The sequence below is a fragment of the Triturus cristatus genome, chromosome 8 (genome assembly GCF_964204655.1).
Source record: "Triturus cristatus chromosome 8, aTriCri1.1, whole genome shotgun sequence".
NCBI lineage: Eukaryota > Metazoa > Chordata > Amphibia > Caudata > Salamandridae > Triturus > Triturus cristatus.
Genome location: NC_140591.1, coordinates 1,198,781,207 through 1,198,807,735, shown reverse-complemented (window position 1 = coordinate 1,198,807,735; position 26,529 = coordinate 1,198,781,207). Strand labels below are relative to the sequence as shown.

Below are 26,529 nucleotides of genomic sequence, written 5' to 3'. Positions count from 1 at the left end.
TCCGCCTTAGCGGAGGAGCCGCCACTGCAATACTGGATGTCTTACATGCTGTAAAATTAAGTGTTGTAATGCTTCCCTAATAGACATTAGCCATTTAGGTTTTTATGCATATTACACTTTCAAAAGCAGATCTTCGCGACCTGTGCATGAAAAGTGTTTTTAAACACAAATTATTTTCTTAGATGCATGTGGGGAAAATATTCGTTTTACTCTAGTGCACAATTACAGCAGCTTTTTTTTCAGGGCAGAGCGAACGTAACAGAAGCCTAGTCAGTGGGTCTCAACTACACCAGTAGTCAAATACAAAACACCCAGAGCCAGAATAAAGGGGGTAAAAATGCTAAAGTATAGATTTTCTTATGGGTGAAATAAGACAATGAAGCAGGTGCGAGGTCATTCTTTTCTGTGTCCCAAAGGATCACCTAAGGAATGGGCCACACCTTGAATTCACTTTGCCAAGCAAAGGTTGCTGTCACTAGGTGCGAGCCAATGTCTTTAGCAGGTCCAATGGCAGAAGCATCCTTACCCAGCCCCATTCCCACCCACCTTGGTGGTAACTTCAATAGTGGAAACTTGCAGTACGTCTCTAGATACTGACTAAACAGGAATCAGAAGTCTTGGTATCCAGCAACACCTCTTCTTGCTTAGCACCTTGTGGCACTGAAGGTGGGCTTTGACACAGGTGGCTCTGGAAACTGCCCATCAGTGGCTCAACTCCAACAAGGTGATGGATGGAACTCGTGAAGTAATCACAGTCACTGGCCACCCCTCATGCCGCATCCCATGCCACCTCAGTTTGGGTCCAGTAATATGCAAATCAGCCTTGACCCTGCTCCTGCTTCTCATGGGAACAGTCTAGATCGAACTGCCAAGCCAGGTCCTCCCTGAACTGGAATTCAAGCAACCCAGGACTGGTTTCGCCTTGATAAGGACTCATCAGCCAGGTATAGCTTGATTCCAGTGACACAGCGAGTATGAGACCCATGTCTGGGCATACCCATCACAGCTACAAACAGAGGTGGCATGGTGTGCAAAATAAGAATGGATTGGGATGCAGCCCTTAGTAATTACCAGTGCCTGAGATTTATTCAAGCATTCCATCCATCAATTTTTGCATACTTTAGTGTGTCTCCCGAAGTGGAACAGTTATGCCCAGTGTTAGATTTGGGGGTCTCTAGTTGGCACAGGTATGCACTTGTGACAAATAGGGACCCTTGCCTCTAGTCAGGGTAAGGGGGTACACGCCTAAAATAATCCCTGCTCACCCCCTTGGTAGCTTGGCACGAGCAGGCAGGCTTATCTCAGAGGCAGTGTGTAAAGCATTTGTGAACACATACAGTAATCAAGTGACAACACTACAGATGGACACCACATAGGTTTTATATAAAAAATAAGTATTCTTTATATAGATTTAACACAAGACCATAAACGACAAAAATCCACAATACTGTTACTTAAAATGGTAGTTTTAGCTTAGTTCTCTTTAGTTCTTAAATGCAACACTTTTAGTTCAATGTACCTTTAGATGCGACACGCAGGGCAATGGAAGTGTTGCAACGATGGTGATGCGATGAAAGTTTAGTGCAAAGAAATAAAGACCTGAAGATCTTCCTGATGCGGCACGCTTCTCCGAGGTTACAACAATACTCGTCTCGATGCGTAAGCTGCAGCGGCGACACCCTTGTCCCGTGATGCGACGACAGCGGCCTTGGCAGCGACACTCTTCTCTGACGTTGCGAGACGCTTCCGCTCGATGCGACAACTGCAGCGGCGACACCCTTGTTCTGTGATGCGACGGCAGCAGCTCCGGCGGTGGCACGCTTCTCCGTGGATGGGAGGCGCTTTTCTTGATGCGGTGCAATGCGACAGCTACAGCGGCGACATCCAAGATGCGACGGCAGCGGCTACGACGGCCACACGCTTCTTCCTCGATGCAAGACACTTCTCTTGATGCGGTGCAATGCGACGGCAACAGCGGCTGCGACCGCGACATGCTTCTTCGGTGTTGCGGGACGCTTCTCGTGATGCTGTGCAGTGAGTCAGCTACAGCGGCGTCACCCTTGTTCCGGGATGTGACGGCAGCGGCTGCGACGGCAACACGCTTCTTCTCTGTGAGTCGCGCTCCAAGCTCCTTGCGAGACGCAGTCCCTCAGAAGGCCCAAAACAGCAGCAGGCACTTCCAAAGAACTCTGGGGAGCTGGGGGTTGAAGTCTGTTGTCCCTGAGACTTCAGCAGGAGGCGAGCTCTTTTCCCAGCCCTTAGAGATCCTTTCACAAATTGAATGAAAATGCACACAAAGTCCTTTCTCCTTTCTTTGGCAGTCAGGCAATCACTGCAGGCCAATCCCCCAAGCAGCACTTCAGTTTAGGGAAAGTCTCTCCTCAGTTTCTTCTGGTTCCACTCCTCAGCAAAGGTTTCTTCTTGTTTCCCAAGTGATCTAAAGTTCTTGGGTTGGGGTCTCAATATTTATACTAAGTTTTCCTTTGTTCTCTGAAGGCAGAGAGGCCTTTGCCTAGTCCAAACCAGTTCTGGTCAGTCCTTGAGCACTTTGTTTACATGACTCCTTCTTTACTTTCAGAGTGCAGGGCAGAGACATCAGACGCACCACAGGAGGTGGAGCCAGCATTGTGGACGGAAGGCACAGCCCTATTCAGGTCCCAGGTGCAATTCCTCCCTCCCACCTAGATGCAGATCTCTCTATTCACCACTGGGCTGCCTCACCCTGTCTCCTGAACTTCCCCAGCCCTGTCACTCAAATTCCAGACAAGGAATACACAGCCTAGCAGAGGCAGGTTTGAATGGTTAGACAAGAAAATACCTACTGTCTAAAAGTGGTATTTTCAAACACAGAATGTTAAAACCAACTTCACTAAAAGGTGTATTTTATCATTCTGAGTTCAGGCATTCTAAATTCGAATTTCTACCATGTTCCCTGAGTCAGTTAGGATTATAAGATGTAATAATCAAACTGCCCATTCTGGCCAATGGAGAACAGGTAGCCTTGCAATAGTAAAAAACGAAAATGGCTGTAATTCACTATTAGAACATGCCACACACACCAGGGCATGTCCTACCCTATACTTACAAGGCACCCTGCCCTTGGGCGTACCATAGGGGTGTCTGATATGAAGAAAAGGGAAGGTTTAGGGACTGGCAAGTGGGTGCACTTGCCCAGTCAGCATGACAGTACCAGACTGCACGCAGGCTCTGCAATGGCAGGCCTTAGACACACTTTTACAGGCTGCTCTGTGGGTGGCACAACCAGTGTTGCAAGCCCACCAGCAGCATTTGTATTACCAGCCCTGGGCACTCCTGGTGCACTGTACCAGGGTCTGACAGGTAAACCAAATCAGCCAATCAGGGAATTACTAATTCACACATTAATTTACAATAGGGAGCACTTGCACTGGGGCACTGGACATCAGTGGCACAGTGCCCTAAGCATCTAACACCAGCAAAAATACATGAGGCAACATCAAAAAGTGGAAGGGAGACCCACGCCAAGGTGCCAGGTCTAACACCCAGGCATAGTGCCATGCACACTGTGCCACTGAAATCAAGCTACACCCGGCTGATGAGCCCATAACAAGGGCGAAATTGGTCCTGGGTTGCTTGTGTTCCAGTTCAGGTAGGACTTGCTTTGGCAATTTGGGCTGTACTGTTCCCATTGGAGAAGGGTTGAGACCGATTTGTATATAGCTGGGTCCAAACTGAAATGAAATGGTGTGCAAAATAACGATGGCCTGGGAAGTGGCCCTATATAATTACCATTGGCTGAGATTAATCCAAGCATTCCATCAATCGCTTTTTGTATAGTATAGTGTGTCACCCTAAGTGGCATAGTATACCCATACATGGGACCCATGCACACTGTGTCACAGGAGCCAAGCTATACCCAGCTGATGAGCCTTTTACAATGACAAACCAGCCCTGGGTTACCTGTGTTCCAGTTCAGAGGGGACCTGGCTTGGCAGTTTGGGCTTGGCTGTTCCCAGCAGGATAGAGACTGATTTGCATATAGCTTGGTCCAAACTGAGGTGGCATGTGTTCAAAATCTTAATGGATTGGGGTGCGACACTGAGTACTTGCCAATGGCTGAGATTAATTCAAGCATTCTAGCATCACTTTTTTTATACTTCACTTTTTCTGTACTTCACTTTTTGTATACTTCACTTTTTGTGTACTTCACTTTTTGTATACTTCAGTGCATCTGTAGCTCTCTGTGAGCACCTCATGCTCGGGTCCATAACTGACCAAACTCTCTCAGAAAGGTTGCACCTGCATGTTCACACAGTACTCACCTACATGTACACATCAAGCACAAAGCTGTGGTTCTGGTCTCTCATACAGAAGTAAGGGTATCAAGGAAAACTTCTCTTCCCCATGTTTCTACCAGGACCCCCTGAAGGATTCTGCAGAACAGAGTACCCGGTGCAGTCACTCGCTGCATGTTGAGTTCATACTTCACATACAACATATTGAAGACAGTCAATCATGTCTAGTGAAAGGGATCTATATTTTGTTTGTGAGGAAAATCATCATCGTGCCTGAGGCAGTAAGGAAATGCTTGAACCAGTTGGGGTTATAATTCAGGGGCAGGAGGGAAGCTACTTTGTTGGTGGCTTTGGTGGACACGTCAGAAATTAGAGTAGGTAGTCACTGTGCACAGAGAATTTGTGGAATAAAACGTGGCACATGGGTGCAGATCTGAATTTGCCTAAATTCTGAATTTCTAATGTTACAGTGATAGGTTCAAACAATACTAAAGTAGCATAGCATTCCTAAATGAATTAGTAACTCCAAATGTATGTGTTTTGTTTGGCAGGGCTTGTTTTGATGAGCTTCAAACAAGGAATATTATCTTGTGGATGGTGCTGGATTATGGTGCAGATTTTATTTACATTGTTGATACAATTGTGAGAATCAGGACAGGTAAGCCACCAGGCATTATTATTTCTTTAGTTTTACTTATCCTTCTAGCTTTCTGTAAATGTTAATAACTTTAAGTCTCACATGCTTTTTTGTGTTTGATTGCTTGCTTGCTTATTTTTGCCTATATGTCGGGATCCGCAGCACCTCACAGCATAGCAAGTTTTTTCATAACACCAAAATACATCACAAATATAAACACAAAATAAACATTACTCAAGGACACTTACATCAATACACAACTCAATACAGATGAGCTCTCTTTATCCACACCAACGACTATATCTATTCGAGGACCTGTAAATTGTACAGCTGGCCAATTGTTATTCTGATTGTTAACTCGAGCCACATTTCTACTTCACACTCCAGGTTACAGAATGTATGCATCAGAGACATAGTCTACCCAAAGGGAAGGCCCACCTAACAAAATGCCTTGAAAATAAAGATACTATGAAAAACCCATCCATTTAGAGATATCCACCAAGTATGGTTTTACGAGGATATAACTTACTTCTTCAGCCTACAAAGCTACCACATATACTTGTGGGTTGATCAGCAAGTGGCATAACACAGAAGAGAAGGAAATTAGACGAAGTGATGGACACTTGTATGCAGTCAGTCAAAAGGTCATGGGACTGAAAAAATCATGGCTAAAGGTCTCACAGAATTTAAGCTAGTAAGTCTGAAGCTGGACCTTGAGAATGGTGTGGTGATTAGGCAAGCTTCCGTCTGTTCTTGCATGACTGAAGAGCAAAGGTATGCTGAAGCCCTAACACAATCTTACTTGGTTCTAGTTAGGGGTTGCCTTTCGCTACACTGTACCTCCATGAGTGTTTCACCCAATGGACACTTAGGTAGACCAGACCAAAAGTATTAAACCATTTTCCAGTGATTGCGCTGGCCAACACAAAAGTAAGATAAAGGACCAAGAAAAATAAAGAATAATAATGTTTTTGTGCAGGAAGGTGTCTCTTCCTGCAAATAAATAATTCTGCCTGCAACGCAGGCACCATTGCACATGGCGTTAGGGTGCCTGTGTTGGCACTAGGCAGCACACAGTGCACCAGCGAAGGGAGGCAGCAGAAATGCGCCATATCTTTGTAAATATAGTGCATTTCTGATGTATCCCTTTCATGCAACGCAGCACAGCGAGTTACCTTCCCTTGCTGCATTCTAAGAAATGTTAGTAAATCTGCCCCACAGTATACATACAACTAAGACATCCACATACAATGATAAACAAATATAGTCAGGTTGCAAATTGACTATTGCTAGGGAATTGTTCTCTAAATCTATGAGTGAACTCACCAGTGTTGAGATGCGTCCTGTTGAGCACTGCACTTTGTAGAGCTCATATAATATACAAATTTAGGAAATGGAGATGGTCGCAGATTTCAATTCAATTCAAATCATTGGCTTCCCGAAGGGCTTTCCAGAGCTGAGTGGTCCGCCAGACTTCTAAGACATCGTGATTACACAAACAAGTATGTTTTAAGCTGTTTCCGGAAACTGAGTACATTGTCATTATGCCTAAGCACTGATGGAAGGGAATTCCATACCTTGGGGTCTAAGTATGCAACAAACGACCTCCACTCCTGGCTCTCTTTTTTAACCCTTGGGACGACAAGTGAATTTGGGTTCCCAGATCTTAAGTCTCTTGTGGGACAGTAGGGCTGAATCAAGTGTTGAAAAATGTGTGGCCCCTCCCTATCCAATGCATGATGGGTCAAGCACAAAGCTCTAAACGTAATCATTTTTTGTATCAGCAGTCAATGTGGCATAGTGAGTGCAGGCGAAGCAGTCTGATACTTTGGATTTCCAAAATAATCTGGGCCACAGCATTTTGGATCATCTGGAGTTTCTTAATTACAGATTTTGGACACGCCAAATATAGGGAGTTTCCATAGTCTAGCCATGATAGAACCAAGCCTTGTGCAACCACTCTTCGCGCAGGATTTGGCAGCCAGCTCAGCAACTTCCTGAGGGCTCTCAGAAGACCAAAGCATGGTGATGACAGTTATTTCTAGCCTGGGCTTCCAAGGTAAGTTTGTATCAATGATGATGCCCAGGCCTTTTACTTCTAACTTGGAGGGTGGGTGGTCTTCTAGGGACTTGGGCCATCTAAGTTCGCCCCATAAGGAGGGATTAATACCAACTACTAATCGGGACTGGGAACCACAACCGGCCCTGGCAAAGTGCTCGCCCCCCCCAGGGGGGGTGCCGCCGAGCTCTTTGCCAGGGCCGGTTTTCGGCCGATTTTGTTACAGGGCCGTTTTTGCAGCCATGCGGCGCACCAGGGGATTGCCCGGTGCCCGCTACGGCCAGTCCAGCCCTGCTACTAATACCTCCATCTTGTCACCATACCAGTGCCCTATTATGTAAAGTGGCACATAAAGTAACAATGTTGCATATTACACACTAGGGCCAGATGTACAACCGTTTTTGTGGTCTCAAACCGGAAATAGGCCCATTTGCGACCGCAGAAAACAGAGGTGGTATGTACAAACGCTATTTTGCGAGTCGGTGACTCGCAAAATAGCGTTTGCAAGTAGCTATTAGGAAGGGGCATCCCTTCCTAATAGCGTGTCCAAATTGTATGTACCATTGTTTTACAATTGCATTTGTGGTCGCAAAACACTTGCTTTTTACCACCTACTTCAAGTTGGTGGTAAGCCACTCGCAAACGGGGAAGGGATCCCCAGGGTACCCCTTCCCCTTAGTGAATGTATGCAAAAATATATTTTAAGAGCAGGCAATGGTCCCACAGACCACTGCCTACCCTTAAAAAATTAAACATAAACGTTTCATTTTTCTTTTTTAAATGCATCCAATTTTTCTTTAAGGAAAACGGGCTGTATTTTAAAAAAACTGATTTATTTAAAAAGCAGTCACAGACTTGGTGGTCTACTGACCCCAGCAGACCACCATCCCTGCGATTGCTGGCCATTCCCAATGGGTCGCAAATATTTATGAGGCAGGTCATTTGCGACCCCATTAGGAATCGCAAAGAGTGTCTGAGACACTGTTGTACATTCCATGTTGTGAGTCGGAAAACAACGCAATTTCGTGGAAGGGTCGTACATCTGGCCTATAATGTGCTGTCCCCAGTCCAGGTGCAAACTCGCAAATGCATGGGGTCAGCACAGAAGTAAAAGGTGGACCAACAGTTTAAATCTGCCAAAGCAGAGGGACTGACAAAACTTTGAGGATGGTGCAGGGATTCCCCCACAGTCCCGTCCACGCAGGCTGGTTGTCATAATAACATTCAAAAGAAGAAGCAAGAGTGTACAACTGCAAAATCTGGTGCAAATCTAGTCCCTTGTATGCAGTCCTCCGCTACAAAATAGCCCTCATGTTATGACATGTTATGTTACAACCAGCCTTGGATTTTTGCCCTACAGCCCTTGGTATACTGGGAAATTTAAACATAATGTATAATGGGAAAAACAAAAATACAAGTAACAGAATACAAAATGATGTTTGTTGCAAAGCCTGAGCTGGATGTACCTGTCACACAAGACATGCAGCCACCTGGCACCACCAGCATGACAAATAACCCAGCCACTAGTGTTCTCAAGTTCAGTTATCTTAAACAAACATTTACAAAATCAATAACAATCTGCACCTGGTAGCATGAATCGCTAAACACTGTGCAACTGCTATCAAGAAAGCAGAAGCAACACGCCAATTCATACCACCATGGTCTCCAGCTTTTCCTTGACTTACTCGGTTATAACGCCTGCTTACATCCACACAGGTGTTTTTTATTTGTTTTTTTAATCTGAATCATTCTTCTGCAGCTTCTTTTCTCAAAAGTTTCTTATTTCATGCATTCACCACCAATTGTTTCAACGTTGCACAAGCACCTTACCGCCTGGTTATATAATCACCTCTCCTAGCTGGAGGGTGGATGTATGCACTGAAGTGGCCTTGTTCACAAGACAGCACATGTATGTCTACTATAAATCCAGAATACATGGCTTCACCTCGGTTGTGTCACCTAAGATCATTGCAAAATTGTCATAAAATAATAATAGTAATAATAACAACAAAAGCAACAATAGCAATAATAATAATATTTATCATCATCATACTAATATTAATGATAATAATAATAGAACACTAATAATAATAATGGTGATAGTAATAATTAGTATAATTACTATCATAAGCAAAATGTTATTATTATTAGTAGTATTATTTTAATATTATTGTTAAAACTAGTAGTAATAATAATAATAATATAACCTGCTGTTAGTGATGTCCTGTATAGGGAGTGCCATGTACCAAGACTGTCTAGTTTAATTTCACCTCATTGCTTTCTTCCACCACTCTACACCACCCATCTCTTCATCTCTCTCTTGCAGATTCTTTTTCATTCCTGCATTATCCCTTTGTCACAGTTTTCTTATCTTTATCTTTCTCCTTTTCCGATTTTCTCTCTCTTGTTCTGGATCAAATTCTGATGATGAGAAATTAGGTTAAATACTCAAAAATGAGTGTCTGTGCCTACCATCTACAACCATGTCATGGCCAATATGGCAGGAACATGCCTACAAACAGAAGGCAGAAACTCCTACACTATCTCATACCCCCCAACCTCTCCAGGGCTGCAACTAAAACCTATAAACATAATCTTTTGCGAAAACACCCAGGGACAGTGATGTCTAACCCATCCTATAAGATTAAAAAGGCATCATTGTAAATGACTTAATATTCTTCACTAGAAAATTAGCAATTTTGCGGGCTAACTTAATAAACATTTTAAACACTGAAGAAACCAGAAATATTCCACATGGCACCAAGCTAAGGATCGCCGACTCACGAGGCCTAAGAGCAGATCTTAATATAGCAATCTATAAGAACGGCATGGTTCTTATCCAAGCATCTAACAAGGATCTAAAGAAATTTGATGTCTGCTTCTCCAACCTGAAAGAGCTGGTACTTATCAACTTGCCCTCAAGACTTACTCAGCACCCGGGCACCCAATCTAACTCACTGACAAGCCTTCTCCCCACCAGAACAGACGCGGTGAAGGCACAAGAAACCAAGCAAAGTAAGCTAACTTCAACAACATTAGATCCACAGGACAGCGAACTCCTGCACTCAGAGATCAAACGACCACATCTATGCTTAAAGACAGGTCTGTCCCTTTACCTCAAATCATGATGACTAGCCGTCACTTAGTGCAGGGTGGCATCCACCATAAACTCAACGGGCTTATGGTCAACCCATCTTCTGAACAACATAACATGCCTGCACCTTTAACCACAATAACCATAAACCATAAACTCTCCTCTTACTACACCCCCAGCAACAGCCATAAACTCTCCGCTTGCTACCCCCCCCCCCCCAGCACCAGTGACACAGTTAACTCGGAGTGCATCTATGAACTCCTCCTTTGGTCCCATGGCCTCCCCACCGTTAGAATAGTTCCTTCGATCACTCCGACGAATAGAGAAATACCTACTAGTCGGTTTAAATCTAGTCCCACTCACGAAGGCGTTGAGTTCTCCAGCTCAAAGAGTCTTGGACCCGGAGTCGCCCATTGCACATCGTCGTCAACCCAAACTGAACTTGAAGCACTGAAACTCCAAACCGACAACTTAGCTCTGAGCACTCTAAGTGCTATTCGCGAAATGAAGAGCATCTTACATCGCACAGAAGAATCGTTATCAAGAATCCAGATCATTCAGAATTCCGTACGTAATCTTCAAAGCCACCTTAACCATACAGCCGTACCGCTGGCAAAGGGGCAATATCGCCCACGTCAACAACTTAAGTATCTATCAGAAGAAGACAGTTTTGCCTTTTTTACTATCCTATGAACCAACACCCAAGTCCTCTAATCTCCCGAAAACAAAATTGGAACGGTAAAAATCTATTTGAAAAGAATTTCCATACCAAAAAAAAAAAGTTAAACATAAGTAACCTGAAGAGAGTTTCGCTATCCACCCCCGATCATGACTCAAATACTGGGAACCTCTTGAAACCGCTCTTAGGTCTTCTACTCAGCTGTTGATCAGTAGTGAAGCATGCATCTGACATCGCCGATCTCATTTTAAACCAAGAAATTGACGTGGCGGTACAAACAGAATGTTGGCTCACTGAAACGTCGTCGCCATGCATGGATCTACTAATTCCCCCAAACTAAAGCATCGTGAGACTCAACAGAAAAATAAAAAAAGGGTGAGGTATTGCCTATATCCACCGCTCTGACCTCGCAGTTACGCAATTAAACTCCGATCCACTTGACTCCGCGAATATCTCGCTCTTTCCAATAGAAACAAAGCAAATTGTCCATGCATTTAATACACTTTTTGCCATCCTCCAGGTAAGAACGACACCTTCATAGACCACCTAATGGAAATCAGCACTGCAAACTCCTCCCTCGAATACAATAATTTATTCCTGGGGGATTTCAATCTGGACTGGGAGGATCCTAACGATAACCAGGTTAATGTCATTAAAGACTTCCTAGCTGACCAAACTCTCACCCAAGCCTGCACTCTCCTAACCCACAGCAAAGGATCTACAGACTGGATGATGTCTAAGGAAAAGGCAGTCAATTTAATTGCGATATCTCCATGCGATTGGTCAGACCACCATTCTATTACCTTCCAAAATCCAGGACTTATAAAGGAAAGATCTAAACAATTTGTCAAACCTAAGATGGATTAGAGATACAAAAGACCTGGACTATGAGAAACTGGCTGTGCGCTCGGAGAAGGATCTTCCCTCACGTCCAGCATAACAAACGTCAGCAAACTCACAGACCACTACAATGCAACGATGTCAGAAATAATCGATTCAGTGGCTCCTCTAAAACTGAGAAGAATCATGGATAGAGAAAAAAACGTTTAGTGGCACCCTGAACGAGGAAAGGAGAAACTTGAGATTAACCGAACGGAAATGGAAACAAGACCCATCATCCCCTCAACTAAACCTTCTAAGAAAGACCAGAAACGCATACAACAAAAGCCTTCTCAAATCAAAAAAATAATTCTTTAGATTGGAACTGGAGAACACTCAAAATAGACCATGAAAACTCTTTGAAATGGTAAAACTACAGACGAATAAATTGGCCAAATCTTCTAAAGAAGCAACAAACCCCTAATAAACTGTGTGGAATTCTCGTCTTCCTTCACAGACAAAGGTAACTTACTGTGAAATTAGCTTAATACAGCCGCTACCAACCTACCTTCCCTATAGACTTTGCAAATCAATGAACCTACACACTCCTCTCAAGCAGTGCCCTAAACTTAAGCGCAATTGTCCTCTTTCAAGTTATATGACGACATCGACATCTCCAAAATCCTCTCATCTACAAAGCTCAATAACCACTTCAGTGATCCCCTCCATTCGAAACACTCAACGTCAACCACCCAATTTGTCGTACCCATCTGGACAGCGATAATCAACACATCTCTGTCACAAGGCTCGTTTCCAGACTGCCTAAAAACTGGGCAAGTCATCCCCATCTTAAAACATGCATTTTCAATGCAATAGGTCTTGCTTTTGCGAACGTTTAAGCTATTGGCATTGTAAGTGACAATGCCTTTTATCTATGTGTTTTAAACCAAACACATATTAAAAAAGCAATGTTATTGCTATTTAATATGCATTGCGGTACAGATGACAAGACGAGTAGAAGAAGAAACGCGCAATCCAGTTTTGCAATCCTCACTGGTAGGTAGATATGATGATGTATGGGCACCTGGAGGAATAGGACTACTTAACATTATAGCAATAGCAGGGCTTACACAACCCCTCGGCTACACTGCATATCTGCATGCCTTCCGATTACGTCATTGCAGTCAGTAATGGCATTGTTATAGAACTGGGGGAACAGAGGAGGGCAAATCTCTCGTAGCATAAGCGATGCTAACACAGCACTCCAGGATAGACTATTCCGCTGTACGGAACAATCACAATTTCGAAAATATTATCCACTGTACACTAAAGCTAATGCTGCTACCAAACGACAACTTGTGGTTGCTAATGGTAATGCGCCTAAAAAAATACGGACGTCTGCTGATATGCCCCAAAAATGCTCAGAGGGAGTCAAAAGTACACCCAGTTGACCCAATTACTACCCCAAAAAGCACAGAATTAGAAGTGACAGCTTCTCACAAAAGACACATGACATCACGTCACAAAATATTTTCCAAAACCATGAGACCTTCTGCGTGCTGACCAGAGTGCCAACCATTCAAAGATTACTTCAGGAGGCTGTGTAATTGGATATCTGCAAATGTATGTCCCCCTAAGTGGGGCACGGCGAAAGTAAAGCTGTGGGCAGACTCACTTGAGTTACGTTATTACTGCACTCTATGCCTGGGAAAGGAGCTAGTTTAGAAGGGTGACTGCCCGATGACACGGGCCGGTTTTCTTTCCCACCTTCCCTGTTAGGTTGGCAGGACAGGCTTGTAGAACCATCTCTCTTGCAGCAATCAGTGCATATACCCAGACAAGAGTTGTGCACAGATGTGCAGGTGGAGGTCTGTGAACCCTGTGCATTACTAGGGGACAGGGGTGGATGTGTGCAACTCACCGGGACCGCAGCTGCAACTCCAGAGACACGTTCCCCACCAGCTGCTTCAGGGTCCAGCAGGCGATGGGTCCAGCCGACTGCTGCCTGCAGAAGGGCACGGTGGCAGCCAGCTGCATGCCCAGTGTGAAGGAGTTTATGCAGCCCCTGGGGCCCGCTGCGGCCAGCGGTGTCCCCACCACAGCCTGCAGGGCTGGCAGGCAGCTGGTGAAGGCATCCTTCTCCTCGAGCTCCAGCGGGGCACTCTCGGGGAGCATGGGAGGTGGCATTGGCAACAGGGCTGCGGGAAGCGGGGCGCCCTCGTCCTCCTGCAGGGGCCACCTGTCCAGCAAGATGTTGGTGAGGAAGGAGAGCATGATCCATGCCGCGCCTCCTTGGACGCTGCGGCGGCGGGGAGTCCAGGCTGCGGTGGTGCTGGACTCGAGCACTGCCACCCATAGCAGCCGCCATTGCCCTTAACTCTGGAGCAGCCTCTGCAGGGGCCAAAGCTACTGGCAGCGCCCGGCCATGCCCACTGCTGAGGTGGCACCAGCAGATAAACAGCACAGTTGCCAGGGCAGAGTGGTCAGCACGTGTGTGCACAAGGGGGAGGCGGCGACGGCAGGCACAGCCCTCCCTCTCTGCTCCCCGCCTCCCGGAACACGCAGCCGGCCTGTGCCAGAGGCAGGCCACCTGGATGTGGGGCACGAGCCTTGTAGCTCCTGAATCAGCAAAGCATGTGCGGATCCACAGCCCCCCTCCGCACCCATCCCTCTAGGCACAGACACACCCTCTGCTCCAGAGCTGCCAAGTATTAATATAAATGGGGTGACCGAGAGAAAAAGTCAAAGGACCTGGGTATCTATTAGTACAGAAAACAAGTGGTTCTAGACCATATTCTTAAATAGTACAATCAAATGATAATAATATTTCTTATTCATAAATGTTTGAATCCTGAAAAAAAGAAGAGAAAAACAAAGCCAAATACATTCAAAATGAGACTGTACCCACTATTATAATTATGCCGAGGTAATATTTAATTTAATTGTAGGCGATTGTTCAATTCAAAACATACAATTTATTTGAAGAGAAAAAAGGGGGGGTTACTACCAGGAAGGGTGAAGAAGGTGAAGGATTGGTGCTCATGTGAAAGGAAAAGAGTCAAAGTAATTAAGAATACAATGATTGCACTATCTAAAACATCCGCTAAGGCCGAAGTCCTTAGGATTGACAGGCCTGCCCCTATTGTCATTCAAAAACGTAGTCGTTCTTATTCTTTAGTCCAATTACAGTAATGCTTCATCCGTAATCATGGTTGGGGGATGGGGGTACATAGAGTACAGGCCAAATGGGGGAGAAATTCGTCGTTGTTTTGACCCAGACGCAAAATGGGGGAGTAATCTCCTCCACTACGGGTCTTCCTCAGGACAGGGATAGTGGAACCTAAGTTCAAGGATGTAGCGCCCCCGGCGGTAAGGTGGGCAACCCGTCAATGGTGTGCCATAAATCACAATTCCGAAGTCAATTCCAAATTGGTCGTAATGAAAACGTCCAAAGGGTAGGTAGTAGTTCCCCAGATAACTGCTTTGATCTAGCGGCGAGAAACTATCAAGAGATACGAAATTCCACCATTCGTGTGAGTTATGCCTTCAATGAATCAGACCGTATCTATTGACAAACCGATTCACTCATCCTGCCATTCAGTTGCACAACGGAGCGATTACGGACGTGCCTTGATTCATTACCCCCCCCCCCAGATCTCTTTGGAAATAAAGGAATGGACCAGACTGATCACCGCGCTTAACTGCACCCCGATCTTAGTGGACTCAGCCAAATCACTAGGAATCTGAACATGCGAACCCATGTCAACTCGTTGGCTAAAAACGCACGGTACCACCTTAGTTGTCTTAGAAAACTAAAACCATTCCTAGAAACGTTACACCTCAAAATGGCAGTTCAGGCTATGGTCATCGCAAGGATCGAATATGGATGTTCAACTCTTTCTGGCCAGCCCAAACTCTCAACAGCTCTGCTAAAAGCCTGTCTCAACGCAGCTGCAAGACTCATATCTGGACCCAGAAAATTTGTTTACATCTCTCCGCACTTAAAAGCTCTGAACTGGCTTCCATCCAAAGCCAGAGTACAACTCAAACTGACCTGCATCACTCATAAGCCCCTTCACTCAAAAACACCGGCGTATCTAGCTCAGAAAGTGATGATATCTGGTGGAGGCCGGAACTCCCGGGGCGCAAAAGATCTTATGCTGAAACCTCCATTCTTCCAAAAGAAGAAAACTTACAACAGAGCGTTTTCAGGCACCGCACCCAGAATCTGGAACTCGCAACCGCCAAACAGTAGAAGAATACTGTCCTATTCAAAATTCAAGAAGGAGGCTAAGATCTTCCAAATGGGTAAATTCCTTCCTTAACTCTCCACTATCATTCGTCTTGCATCGGTCCATTGACTCTTCATCCGTTCCCATCGGTTTTACAACTCAGAAGAGCCCTGTATGACTTCCGGAACAAAGCGCTCTGAGGATCTGCACAATCTTTTCCAGGTTTCTCTGCTTGGTATCCCACTGAGGCAAGCACTCAGCTAAACTTTGAACTACGAGTCCTTCGATGGTTAAAAAGGAAATTTATATTTTGACATTATTTATCGCTCAGTCGAAGATACTTTGTAAGCACAGAGATCTTTTACTGCCACTGTTTGTGTATATTGTTTTATATTGTTTTTCATTCCTACGTTTTTGATGCTTGCTACTGTCGCAATCAGGATCCCTATTTCTCTGTTAAGCGCTCTGACACCCTTTCGGGTCACTTCGCGCTATATAAAAAACTAAATAAATAAATAAACCATCAGCTAAAATTAAGCACAACCTCACAGGGTCAGAGATGTACCAAGCTGGAAGTGGTAATTTAACTTTTCTGAGCCCAGGCAGTAGGTAATTTGTCACAGGACAAACAAGTTGGCATTTATTTTTTGCTGCAAAAATCACATAGGGCCTGATTACAATGACGGGCGGACTTGCGTCTGCCCGACACCATTGCGGATTAGAACCGCCAACCATAAGTTGGCAGTTCCGACCTCCCATTCTGGATGAGGCCGCCCTATGGGTGCTCACAAACATCCATTTTTAAATGGCAGCTAATGCGGAGGTGGAAAAGGCCTGCAGCACAAGCTGCTATTGAAAAATGGATGTTTGTGAACATCCCTGCACCGTGTGGCAGCAGGGATGTTTAGGGTGGCACCATAGGTGCCCCCCAGGCTCCATAGCGGAGACCGCGGAGGGACTGGACCCTGCTAGCGGCCCCCAAAGTCACTTTCCAACAGCCTTTCCATGTCGTAAAGGCCGACATGGAAAGGCTGTTGGAAAGAGACATCAAAATAGTGCCTGCAGAGCTGAGGCTTCCGCTCTGCTGTCATTATTTTATTTTAAGAGTTTTCTATAGCGCGAACAAGACCCAGGATAGGGTATCAGAGTGCTTTACAAAGAAACAGAGTAATAGTATAGACATTTTGCACAAAACAGAGCAGGCAAAGTATCAAAATATATGCAACAATGTTTGGCAGGTAGCAGACACCAAAAGGGAGACAATTTGTTCGGAGCAGTATTTATGTATTTATTTATTTATTTATGTATGGGTTTTTATAGCGCTGGAATCGACTCCAACTGGAGTATCTCTGCGCTTTTGGGCCGGTTTGTCCATCATTCATTGCGGAAAGAGAGTGAACAAGTTTGAGTAAGTGTAAGTCAAAGGGCGACGGTGTCATTAAGGGGAGTGAAGAGACAAGTTTGGAGTCGTAGACTGGTTCAGTTCCTTGCAGGTCTGTGAGAGCTGGTGTGGAGGTGAGGTCCCATGTGGTGAGGAATGTGCAGAGTTAGATGAGGAATTTGCTCATCAGGAATGATTTTGCTTACCTTTTGAATAGTGGTGTAGAAGAGATTTTTCTGATGTTCCGGGGTAGCGAGTTCCATATTCTTGGTGCCGCTCCGGAGAATGCTGTGACAAGAGGGTTTCAAGAGTAGATTGTCTGAGCTTCTAGAGTGTCTGCTTACTCCAGATAAAGTAAGTTTTTGGAATAGGTACAGTGGGGTGTTGTGGTGTAAGGCTTTATGAGTGATGCAAACCATCTTTAGGTGGATTCTAGCTTCATAGGGTAGCCAGTTGAGCGCGTTCAGGTGTGGTAATATGTGGTTGAATTTCCTAGATCCTGTTATGAGTCTTGCTGCTGCATTGAGACAGGATTTTAAAGGGGCTGTTGAGATTTTGGGAAGCTCCGAAAGGGTAGTACATCCATACTCCAACTTCGAAATGACTACAGCCTACACTGCCATTTTGAGGTTGTGGTTCTCGATGAATGGTTTCATTTTTCTGAGATAACCGACATGAAAGCGGGCATTTTTAGCCAACAGGTTGATGTGTGTTCGCATGTTAACGTTCTTATCCAGTGTAATTCCAAGCGATTGGGTGGAGTCCACCAGAGTCGGCGTGCAGTTCAGAGCAGTAATCATCTTGGTCCATTCTTTTATCTCCAGAGAGTTTTTAGGGTGGGAGATTAAGAGAAATTCAGTTTTTTGCGAGTTTAGCTTGAGGAAGTTGGTCGTTAGCCAGTGGACTGTCTGTTCGAGAGCTTGATTCATCATCTTTATCTCTTCAACAGAGGAAATCTTGATGTACAGTTGAGCGTTGTTCGCGTACATGTGGTATGAAATGTTCGCCTGCTGTAGTAGTTTGGTTAGTGTTTCGACATAGAGGTTAAATAGCGTGGGGAATAGAGTTGAGCTTTGTGGTACTCCTAGTAGGTTGGGTGTAGAGGGGGAGAGATTTTTGTTTACCATGAACGATCGCGTTCTGTTTTCCAGAAAAAATGTGAACCATTGAAGGACTGTGCATGATAAACCCATCTTCATTTCCAGTCTTCTTAGAATTTTTTCGTGATTGACCGTGTCGAAGGCTGATAAGTGGTCAAGCAGGACTAGTAGGCACGGTCAAGATAGAGGAGGGCATCGTCTACTATGTGCAGAATGGCTGTTTCTTTGCTGTGACCGGGTCTGAAACCCAATTGGCAGTCGTTTAATAGTTTGAAATTCATAATGTGTTGGTTCAGTTGTTCTTGAACACATTTTCCCAAGACCTTGGCTAGCATGGGAATGTTAGTTATAGGTCGGAAATTGTTAGGGTCAGAGGTGTTAGCTGTCGTTTTTTTTAGGATAGGGGTGACTTGACCAGTTTTTAGGCAATCAGGGATGTGACCTTGCGCTAGCGAGGCATTGATAATTTAAGTCCAGAGAGGGGAGATGATATGGTAGATGTGGTGTATGCAGTTTGAGGGGACAGGGTCATTGAAGTGGTTGTTGGTTTTGATAGTTGCTAATGTTTTAGTGATGTCACTGAGATCGTAAAGTTTGAAGGTAGAGCAGTGAGAGTTATTTTTGGGCAAAGCAAGATCAAGTTGTTTAGGATTTTCAGCTTGTGTGTTCTTTGAGGTGGCTGAGTTTGTTGCTGCCGTCCTTAACTCGAGTTGGAGGGTGTTGGTTTTTGCTGTGAAGAATGAGGAAAATTCTTCACTACTAAGCTGTGATTTCGAAGTAAAGAGTGCGGTTTTGGCCAATTTGTTAGATTGTTGTTTTAGCATTTCAAAGAGTTTCTCTGGTCTATTTTTGGCATTGTCTAGTTCTGATCTGAAGAAGTCTTTTTTTTGATTGTAGAATGCTTTTGTTATAGGAGTTTCTAGATTTCCTAAGTAGTTTGAGTTGGAGGGGGGAGGGATGTTGTCTCCATTTCCATTCAGTTAGTGTTAGTTTGCGCATCTCTTCATTCAGGGCTCCATTGAACCATGGATTTTTGTCTTTGTCCGGTATTCTTTTGAGTTTTGGTGGGGATACTTTGGTCATTGTGGAGTTGTAGTGAACAGTGAGGTCATTGACGTCAGACATGTTGTTGGGAAGAGTGAGAGCTTTCTCACAGTGGGAAGCTAGGTTGTTCCAGTTGAGGTTTTTCATGTCTCTTATCCAGTGTTTGGGTTTGAGTTGCTGCAAGTAAGTTTTCTTTCTAGTGGAGGGGATTTGGAAGGTAATAATGTGATGGTCTGACCATCACAAGATGTGATCGAGGTGTGATCGAGATAGATTCAATCATTTTTTCTTCAGAGATGATCCAGTCAAGTGTAGCACCTTTGGAGTGAGTGGGCTTTGAGATGGCTTGGATCAGGGAATGGTCTGTTAGGAAGATTTTGAGGGTGTTGACCTGCTTGTCTGGGGCGTTTTCCCAATGGAGATTGAGGTCGCCAAGGAATATGTCATTGGAACAAGGGGTCGAGTTTGTTGTGATGATTTCCATAAGTTGGTCTGTGAAAACTGCTTTATTACCTGGAGGATGGTAGAGTATGTGTAGTTTGTGGGAGTGGTTATCTGAGGATTTTACGGCGATTCCTATGTATTCATAAGAATCCAGGGGATCAGAGTGCAACTTCGAGATGGAGATATCGGATCGATGTATGCAGGCGATGCCTCCGCCCTTTTTGTGAGGTCTGTCTAATCTTATGATGCTGTAATTTGGAGGGAATAGAAGGTCTAGACATGGGGAGGATGATTCAGTGAGCCAAGTTTCCATGAGGATGGTCCTGTCCATTTTCAGGTTTAGAATGAGGTCAGCGATGTCCGAGGTGTGTTTTAGGGCTGAGCGGCAGTTTAGAAGGAGGCATGAGAGCTGGTTTGAGGCATTCGCTAAAGAAGTCTCGATATTGTCAGAGGTGGGGGTTATTGTTTGAAGGTTGTTCGGGTTTATCATTCTGTGATTCAGTTGGGATGTTCTCTTTGGGTTGATGGTGACTGGGAGAATCGAAAATTCTTCCTTATTTGTGATGGGGAAGTAGGAGTTTTGTAGAGAAGTATTAGAGTTTGGATTTCCAAGTCCGTTAGGTAGTTAGGGAGTTCACGTGTACGTAAATGTCGATTAGTCAGAGGTAGTGGGATAGTGTTTATCACGTTGCTGGCTGCAGCAAGCGAGTTTTGAAGATGATTGAGTTTAGAGAGGGAGTTTTCTGCAAGTTGTAAGATGTTTCTGATTTCTAGGATAATGTTTTGATATTATGGGATTGTGATTCTTTCCGATGCTCCGACAGGCTCCTTGAGCCCGTCAGAACAGCAGCAGATGGTCCCTCCACCCAATGCTTCTGTCCACCGCATTGTAATGCGGCGGGCGGACCGCAGGGGCAGATGTCGGACGTACCCCAACCGATGGTCGGTCAATTGCAGTCTGACGAATATTGTAATCAGGCCCATAGTATGGATGATTAATTCTGCTGTGTCAAAAACAAGGCATGGTTGACTGAACCACTTAGTTCCACTGTTAGAAAATATCACATTTCCTCAATTTGCACTTTGCTCTTTCAAAAATGAGCTGGAACAGGTAGCTTATTTCAGACAAAGCCACTGCCCACACCAATTAGGGCATGACCCACGGTAAACCAACCAAAACCATGACTAATGCTGTTCAAAATGATGGATTCTGCACATCTCAATAGAGCAAAATTGTATAATCACATGTGCCTGCTAAGAATTACATGACCTTCCACTCAGTAATATTTCACTAGATTTTACGTATGGGGCCTAATACTGGAAAGTGTGGTAATTGTATCACTCATGGTAAATACCATAGGCATAGCAGTGCTTAATTTGCGAAGCAATGAGTGCCGGGGCCAAAAACCCTGCTTAGAACCCAACCGCTGGCACAATTAAATGTCAGTGCACCGAATAACAAGGGTGGGTAGCATTGAATCCACCACAGTAATCTTTAATGCACTATCAGACACTGCCTTCTTCTTTGTCTTCTTTGTATTATCAGTCCCTACTTTCTCCATTTGTGACTTTTTTTCTGTGTTTCTCCTCCTTCTTCTTTCCCCATTGTGCATTTTTCCCTCTTTTGCTCTCGGTAGGAGGAAAAATAAGTGTGGGTCCTAAAAAATTTGTGCCATTCGGTACCCACCGGCAAACACCGACTCAAATTAAGCAGAGGCATAGCTAACATGGTAAAGAGAACAATTGAAATTAAAGGATACAGCAGAAAATTTTAAAAAACAAGATCAATCAACTAAGAATGTCATCTTTTTGTATATTTGTTTTGAATTCTTTTTCACTGGTGGATGAGTAAGATGTGAGGTAGGACTTGTTGAGCCAGCAGTATATGTATTAGGAATTGCATTCATGTCGTCGGAAATGGTGTGTATAGCTTCAAACTTTTAACCAGTTCATTAAAAATAAAATACTACTGTCCTTTTTTTGTTATGAATTTACAAACAATGGCTACAGAAGCAACTATCAACAAAATGTATTACACTTTTATTTGCAAAATATTTGTATGCCTCGTTACAGTAACCAATTTTTCATCTTTCAGGGTTTCTCGAACAAGGTTTGCTGGTTAAAGATGCCAAGAAATTAAAGCAACATTACACAAAGACTTTACAGTTTAAACTTGATATGCTTTCACTTGTACCAACAGATTTGATTTATCTCAAAGTGGGCATGAACTATCCAGAGCTGCGCTTCAACCGTCTATTAAGGTTTGCCAGGATGTTTGAGTTTTTTGACCGCACAGAGACGAGGACAAATTACCCAAATATTTTTCGCATTAGCAACCTTGTCCTGTATATTCTTATCATCATACACTGGAATGCATGCATATATTTTGCAATCTCCAAAACTATAGGCTTTGGATCAGACACATGGGTCTACCCAAATGTGTCCCATCCAGAATATGGGCGTCTGGCCAGAAAATACATCTACAGCCTCTACTGGTCGACACTGACCCTGACCACGATTGGTGAGACACCTCCTCCAGTGAAGGACGGAGAGTTCCTCTTTGTAGTGTTTGATTTTCTGGTTGGTGTGCTGATCTTTGCAACTATCGTAGGTAACGTTGGATCTATGATTTCCAACATGAATGCCTCCAGGGCAGACTTCCAGTCCAAGATTGACTCCATCAAGCAATATATGCAATTCCGAAATGTCTCAAAGGACCTTGAGGCACGAGTTATCAAGTGGTTTGATTATCTCTGGACAAACAAAAAAACTGTTGATGAGAAGGAGGTCCTGAAGAATCTGCCAGACAAATTGAAAGCTGAGATTGCCATCAATGTCCACTTGGACACACTGAAGAAAGTGCGGATCTTCCAAGATTGTGAAGCTGGACTCCTTGTGGAGCTGGTGCTGAAGCTGAGGCCTCAAGTCTTCAGCCCCGGAGATTACATCTGTAAGAAAGGGGATATTGGTAGGGAAATGTATATCATTAAAGAGGGAAAATTAGCTGTTGTGGCTGATGATGGAATAACTCAGTTTGTGGTGCTGAGTGATGGCAGCTACTTTGGTGAAATCAGTATCTTGAATATTAAAGGTAGCAAATCTGGCAATAGGAGGACAGCTAACATTAGAAGTATTGGTTATTCGGATCTGTTTTGTCTATCGAAGGATGACTTGATGGAAGCCCTTACTGAGTACCCTGATGCCAAGAAAATGCTGGAAGAGAAAGGGCAACAAATTTTAATGAAAGATGGATTAATTGATGAAGAAGCAGCAAAGGCAGGTGCTGACCCTAAAGACCTGGAGGAAAAGGTGGCAAAACTTGAATCCTCACTAGACAGTTTACAAACTAAATTTGCCAGACTTCTTGCAGAGTATAACTCAACTCAACTTAAACTGAAACAGAGAATCACCAAAGTGGAGAATCGGATACAGATGCCTGGGACTGGTTTACCTGAGGACCATGACAGTGCAACTGAGACAGAGGTAGCAAAGACCGATGTGGATCCAAATAAGAAATAGTTATTTTTGGTGCAGCAGGTGTGCATATAAAGATATAGATATGATATGTCAGACAGAGACAATATAGGTGCCATTAGACAATGTTATATGGCATTTATTTTACTGCTCACTAAGGAGAGTGCTTCTCCGAATAAAGTATGCAATCCTCTCATACGAGTGAGCATTGAAGAGAATTTGGTCAAAGCCTACTTACAAGCATAAGTTATTTTAATAATGTATTAAACTTTTAAGAAAATGGTGTTTACATTTTTTCAGCACATCACAAAGTCTCATTTATTCGGGTGCATTTACCCTCACCAATATAGGTACACATGCATTTATAACCCAGGATAGATATTCCCGTATGGAGATGAAGAGCCTAACACTTCCTATTATACAGACACACATTATGACATAATACTGTGCACTGCAAACAGTTGTGCCCTTTTCTCTCTTCATTTTTTGGGTTTTAAACACAGTTTTATCGATTTCTCTTTTTTGGGCCAGAGTTACACAATATGACCCATCAGGCTTTGCTGAGATATGACCCACAGCCCTCATATATGGGCTGCTATACAATTACTCTGATGGGCTAAATTGCAGACTTCTACATTTAAAAATATATTGCTAAACAATGCCTCTCCTTCCACACAGCTGAATCCCATTGATGCTTACTTTTCAGTTTAGATCTATAAATGTATTTTAAATTAAAATGCATTTATTTCATTCATGTCAGTTATGCACTTATGGTTACTATACATTTAATCATCAAAGACAATAAGCCAAAGAATCACAGTTAAACCACAGACAAAGATGCTTACATGCAGAAACACAACAATCTACATACAAACTGGAAAAAAACAGAACGTTATCGATAGGAAGCAGCATGGAACAGAGACTTAAAAACTGTCATCAATAAAGGCAAAAGGTCTTACAGATTATTCATGTGGTGATATTTCAGTGAGGACATGATGTAACTGGGAGCCTTCGATACATATGTAGATTTAAATAAATATATCAATCCTAATTGGATTACTGGACATTTTCACTGTTGTGCATGTATTTAAACACTGACCGTAATTACTGTGACACCTCGTAGTAATAATCAGCAATGTTACCGGCAGGTAAAGTCTAGTATAAAACACATCTGCAGGAATGTACAGGCAAAAACGTCTTAGCCAACAAATCTTTAAACAATGCAGTAATGCCTTGTGGTAATGATCGTACTACAAATGGACAATACTGCAGCATTCACATTCTTTTATTCAAAAGATACTCTTAAAACGTAGAGTGAATGGTAAAACTGCACTGTGAACCAACTATTTTTATATTTTAAACAAACCCTTTTAGATATTTTTGATGGTGGCTATGATCATAAGATATTATTTTATCTGAGTTTGTAGAAAATGTTGACAATCTTTGCATCCTGCTAATGCAGAAATGCATTTCAAAAGATACTGTTTTAAACATGAAACTTCTATTTGTATGATGTTGTGTTCAATTAATTGTTTCATTATGTTTTTGTTGCAACTTGTTTATATCACTGATAATAATGAAAATATGTGTGTGACATAAAAATGTTCTTGTTTTATATTTTGCAGTGTACATGGTTATTTTTATGATAGTTCCAATTTAAAAAAAACACTCATATTTTTACATTCCCATCATTACCAATGTTAAAGAGAAATTAACTGTGCACAATTTGAACATAAAATATATGGCAGGCATTTTTTCAAAGTGTCAAGTCCCAAGTCCGTCTAAATCCGAGCCATACAGAAGTACACATACTGCAGACTATCTGAGAGTTAAGCAGGACACACGGCTACCAATAGATCCTGCTATATTGTGGGGTGCTTTGTTACTCAAACATTGCCTTGTAATATGCTTATGAGGTAGGATGTATTTGAGACTCTGTAGACCAAACACATCGGTCCTTAGAGGAGAACAAAGTAAATAATGTAAATCAAACATTGAGAGATACAATGAATGAGGTAAATTAGAAGAGAGTAGGGAAGTAGTAGTTGTAAAGGCAAATAATTGTATACATTCTTGCAAATCTTTCACCAGATGCACTTGACAATGAACAAAATATAGGCGAGGCTTCATAGGAACCCTTCACATGTATTAGAAGCATAAGCAAGAATGAACTATAAAAGAAAAAAAATCCAAGATATGCCCATTGAAGTCCAATGAGTGCACTGGATTGCGATCAGAGATTTGGGAACAATTGGATACCCATCAACAAACGCCACTGTAATGAAAACTGTATTATAGAAAATTGAAAGTCAAGAAAACTGAGCATTGCAGAATAATGTAATGCAGCTGTGAATCCCTAAGGTACAGACTCAGGCTTTAGAGATAATGTAAAAGAAATGTTTGAAGTGTACTATATTTAAAGATGAAATCTAAATGTCTTTGAATTCTGAAATGCATCACGTTCAAAGTTTTTAAAGCATTACTAGTAAGAATGAGATCAATGAAAGTTTTTTGAAGCTTGGTAGAGAATGACAAAAATACTCAATTCCACTCATTATAATAAATGTCAAAGTTGAGACTTTTGTTTTTATGAAGTCAGATGTCCATAACATATCAAGAACTGTCAATGAGTGAACATTCTCTTAACTGAACCATAAAGAAATTATGAACTAATGCAAAGCCACAATTCTCCACCCACTGACAAGTAACATTAATCAATCTGATGCAAACATTGATTGACTGAATATCTTTATTCTTTTAGAAGTATATAATCATAAAAGACAAATATTAAATACATAAAATACTCGCATCCTCACTTTCATATAAAATACTTTAAAACAGAAGGTAAAAAATGATTCAATATATCAAACCAAATTTTTGAAAAATGAACTTTATTGGCCTGATTCTATTGCTTTTTAGATACAATGCAATGGTCTATTTACCCTCCCCTGGAAATACCTTTCCTGCTGCTATTTGTCTGTTACAGACTAAACTGTGATTTTGAGCATTCTCAAATAAAGTGGAAGTGTTTGTATGGGGAACTGATGCATTGCATGATTTTGATATGTTGAATCATTTGTTTTCCTTGTCTTTTAAAGTATATAATATGAACTAGCTGATGCAAGTATTTTATGTATTTTAATATTTGTCTGTACTTTATGATTACTTATAATCAAATAAAGATATTCAATCGATGCATACATTAAAAAGGGAAATGGATAAAGCTAGTGTACAGAAAATGAATAGCCAATGGAAGTGCAATTGTAGTATGTGAAAGACAGGTTCACCTCAA

The 26,529-nt window shown here is 42.9% G+C and overlaps 1 protein-coding gene across 1 annotated transcript in view; it reads left to right on the top strand.

Annotated features, from left to right (window-relative positions):
- Positions 1–25,286, top strand: part of CNGA3 (cyclic nucleotide gated channel subunit alpha 3) — a 286,141-nt gene extending 260,855 nt beyond the window's left edge. The window contains exons 8-9 of the mRNA XM_085620531.1: positions 4,826–4,932; positions 21,859–25,286. Coding sequence (XP_085476657.1) covers positions 4,826–4,932; positions 21,859–23,282 — 1,531 coding nt within the window. The 3' untranslated portion in view covers positions 23,283–25,286. The remainder of the gene's footprint in view (positions 1–4,825; positions 4,933–21,858) is intronic.
- Positions 25,287–26,529: the final 1,243 nt, after the last annotated feature.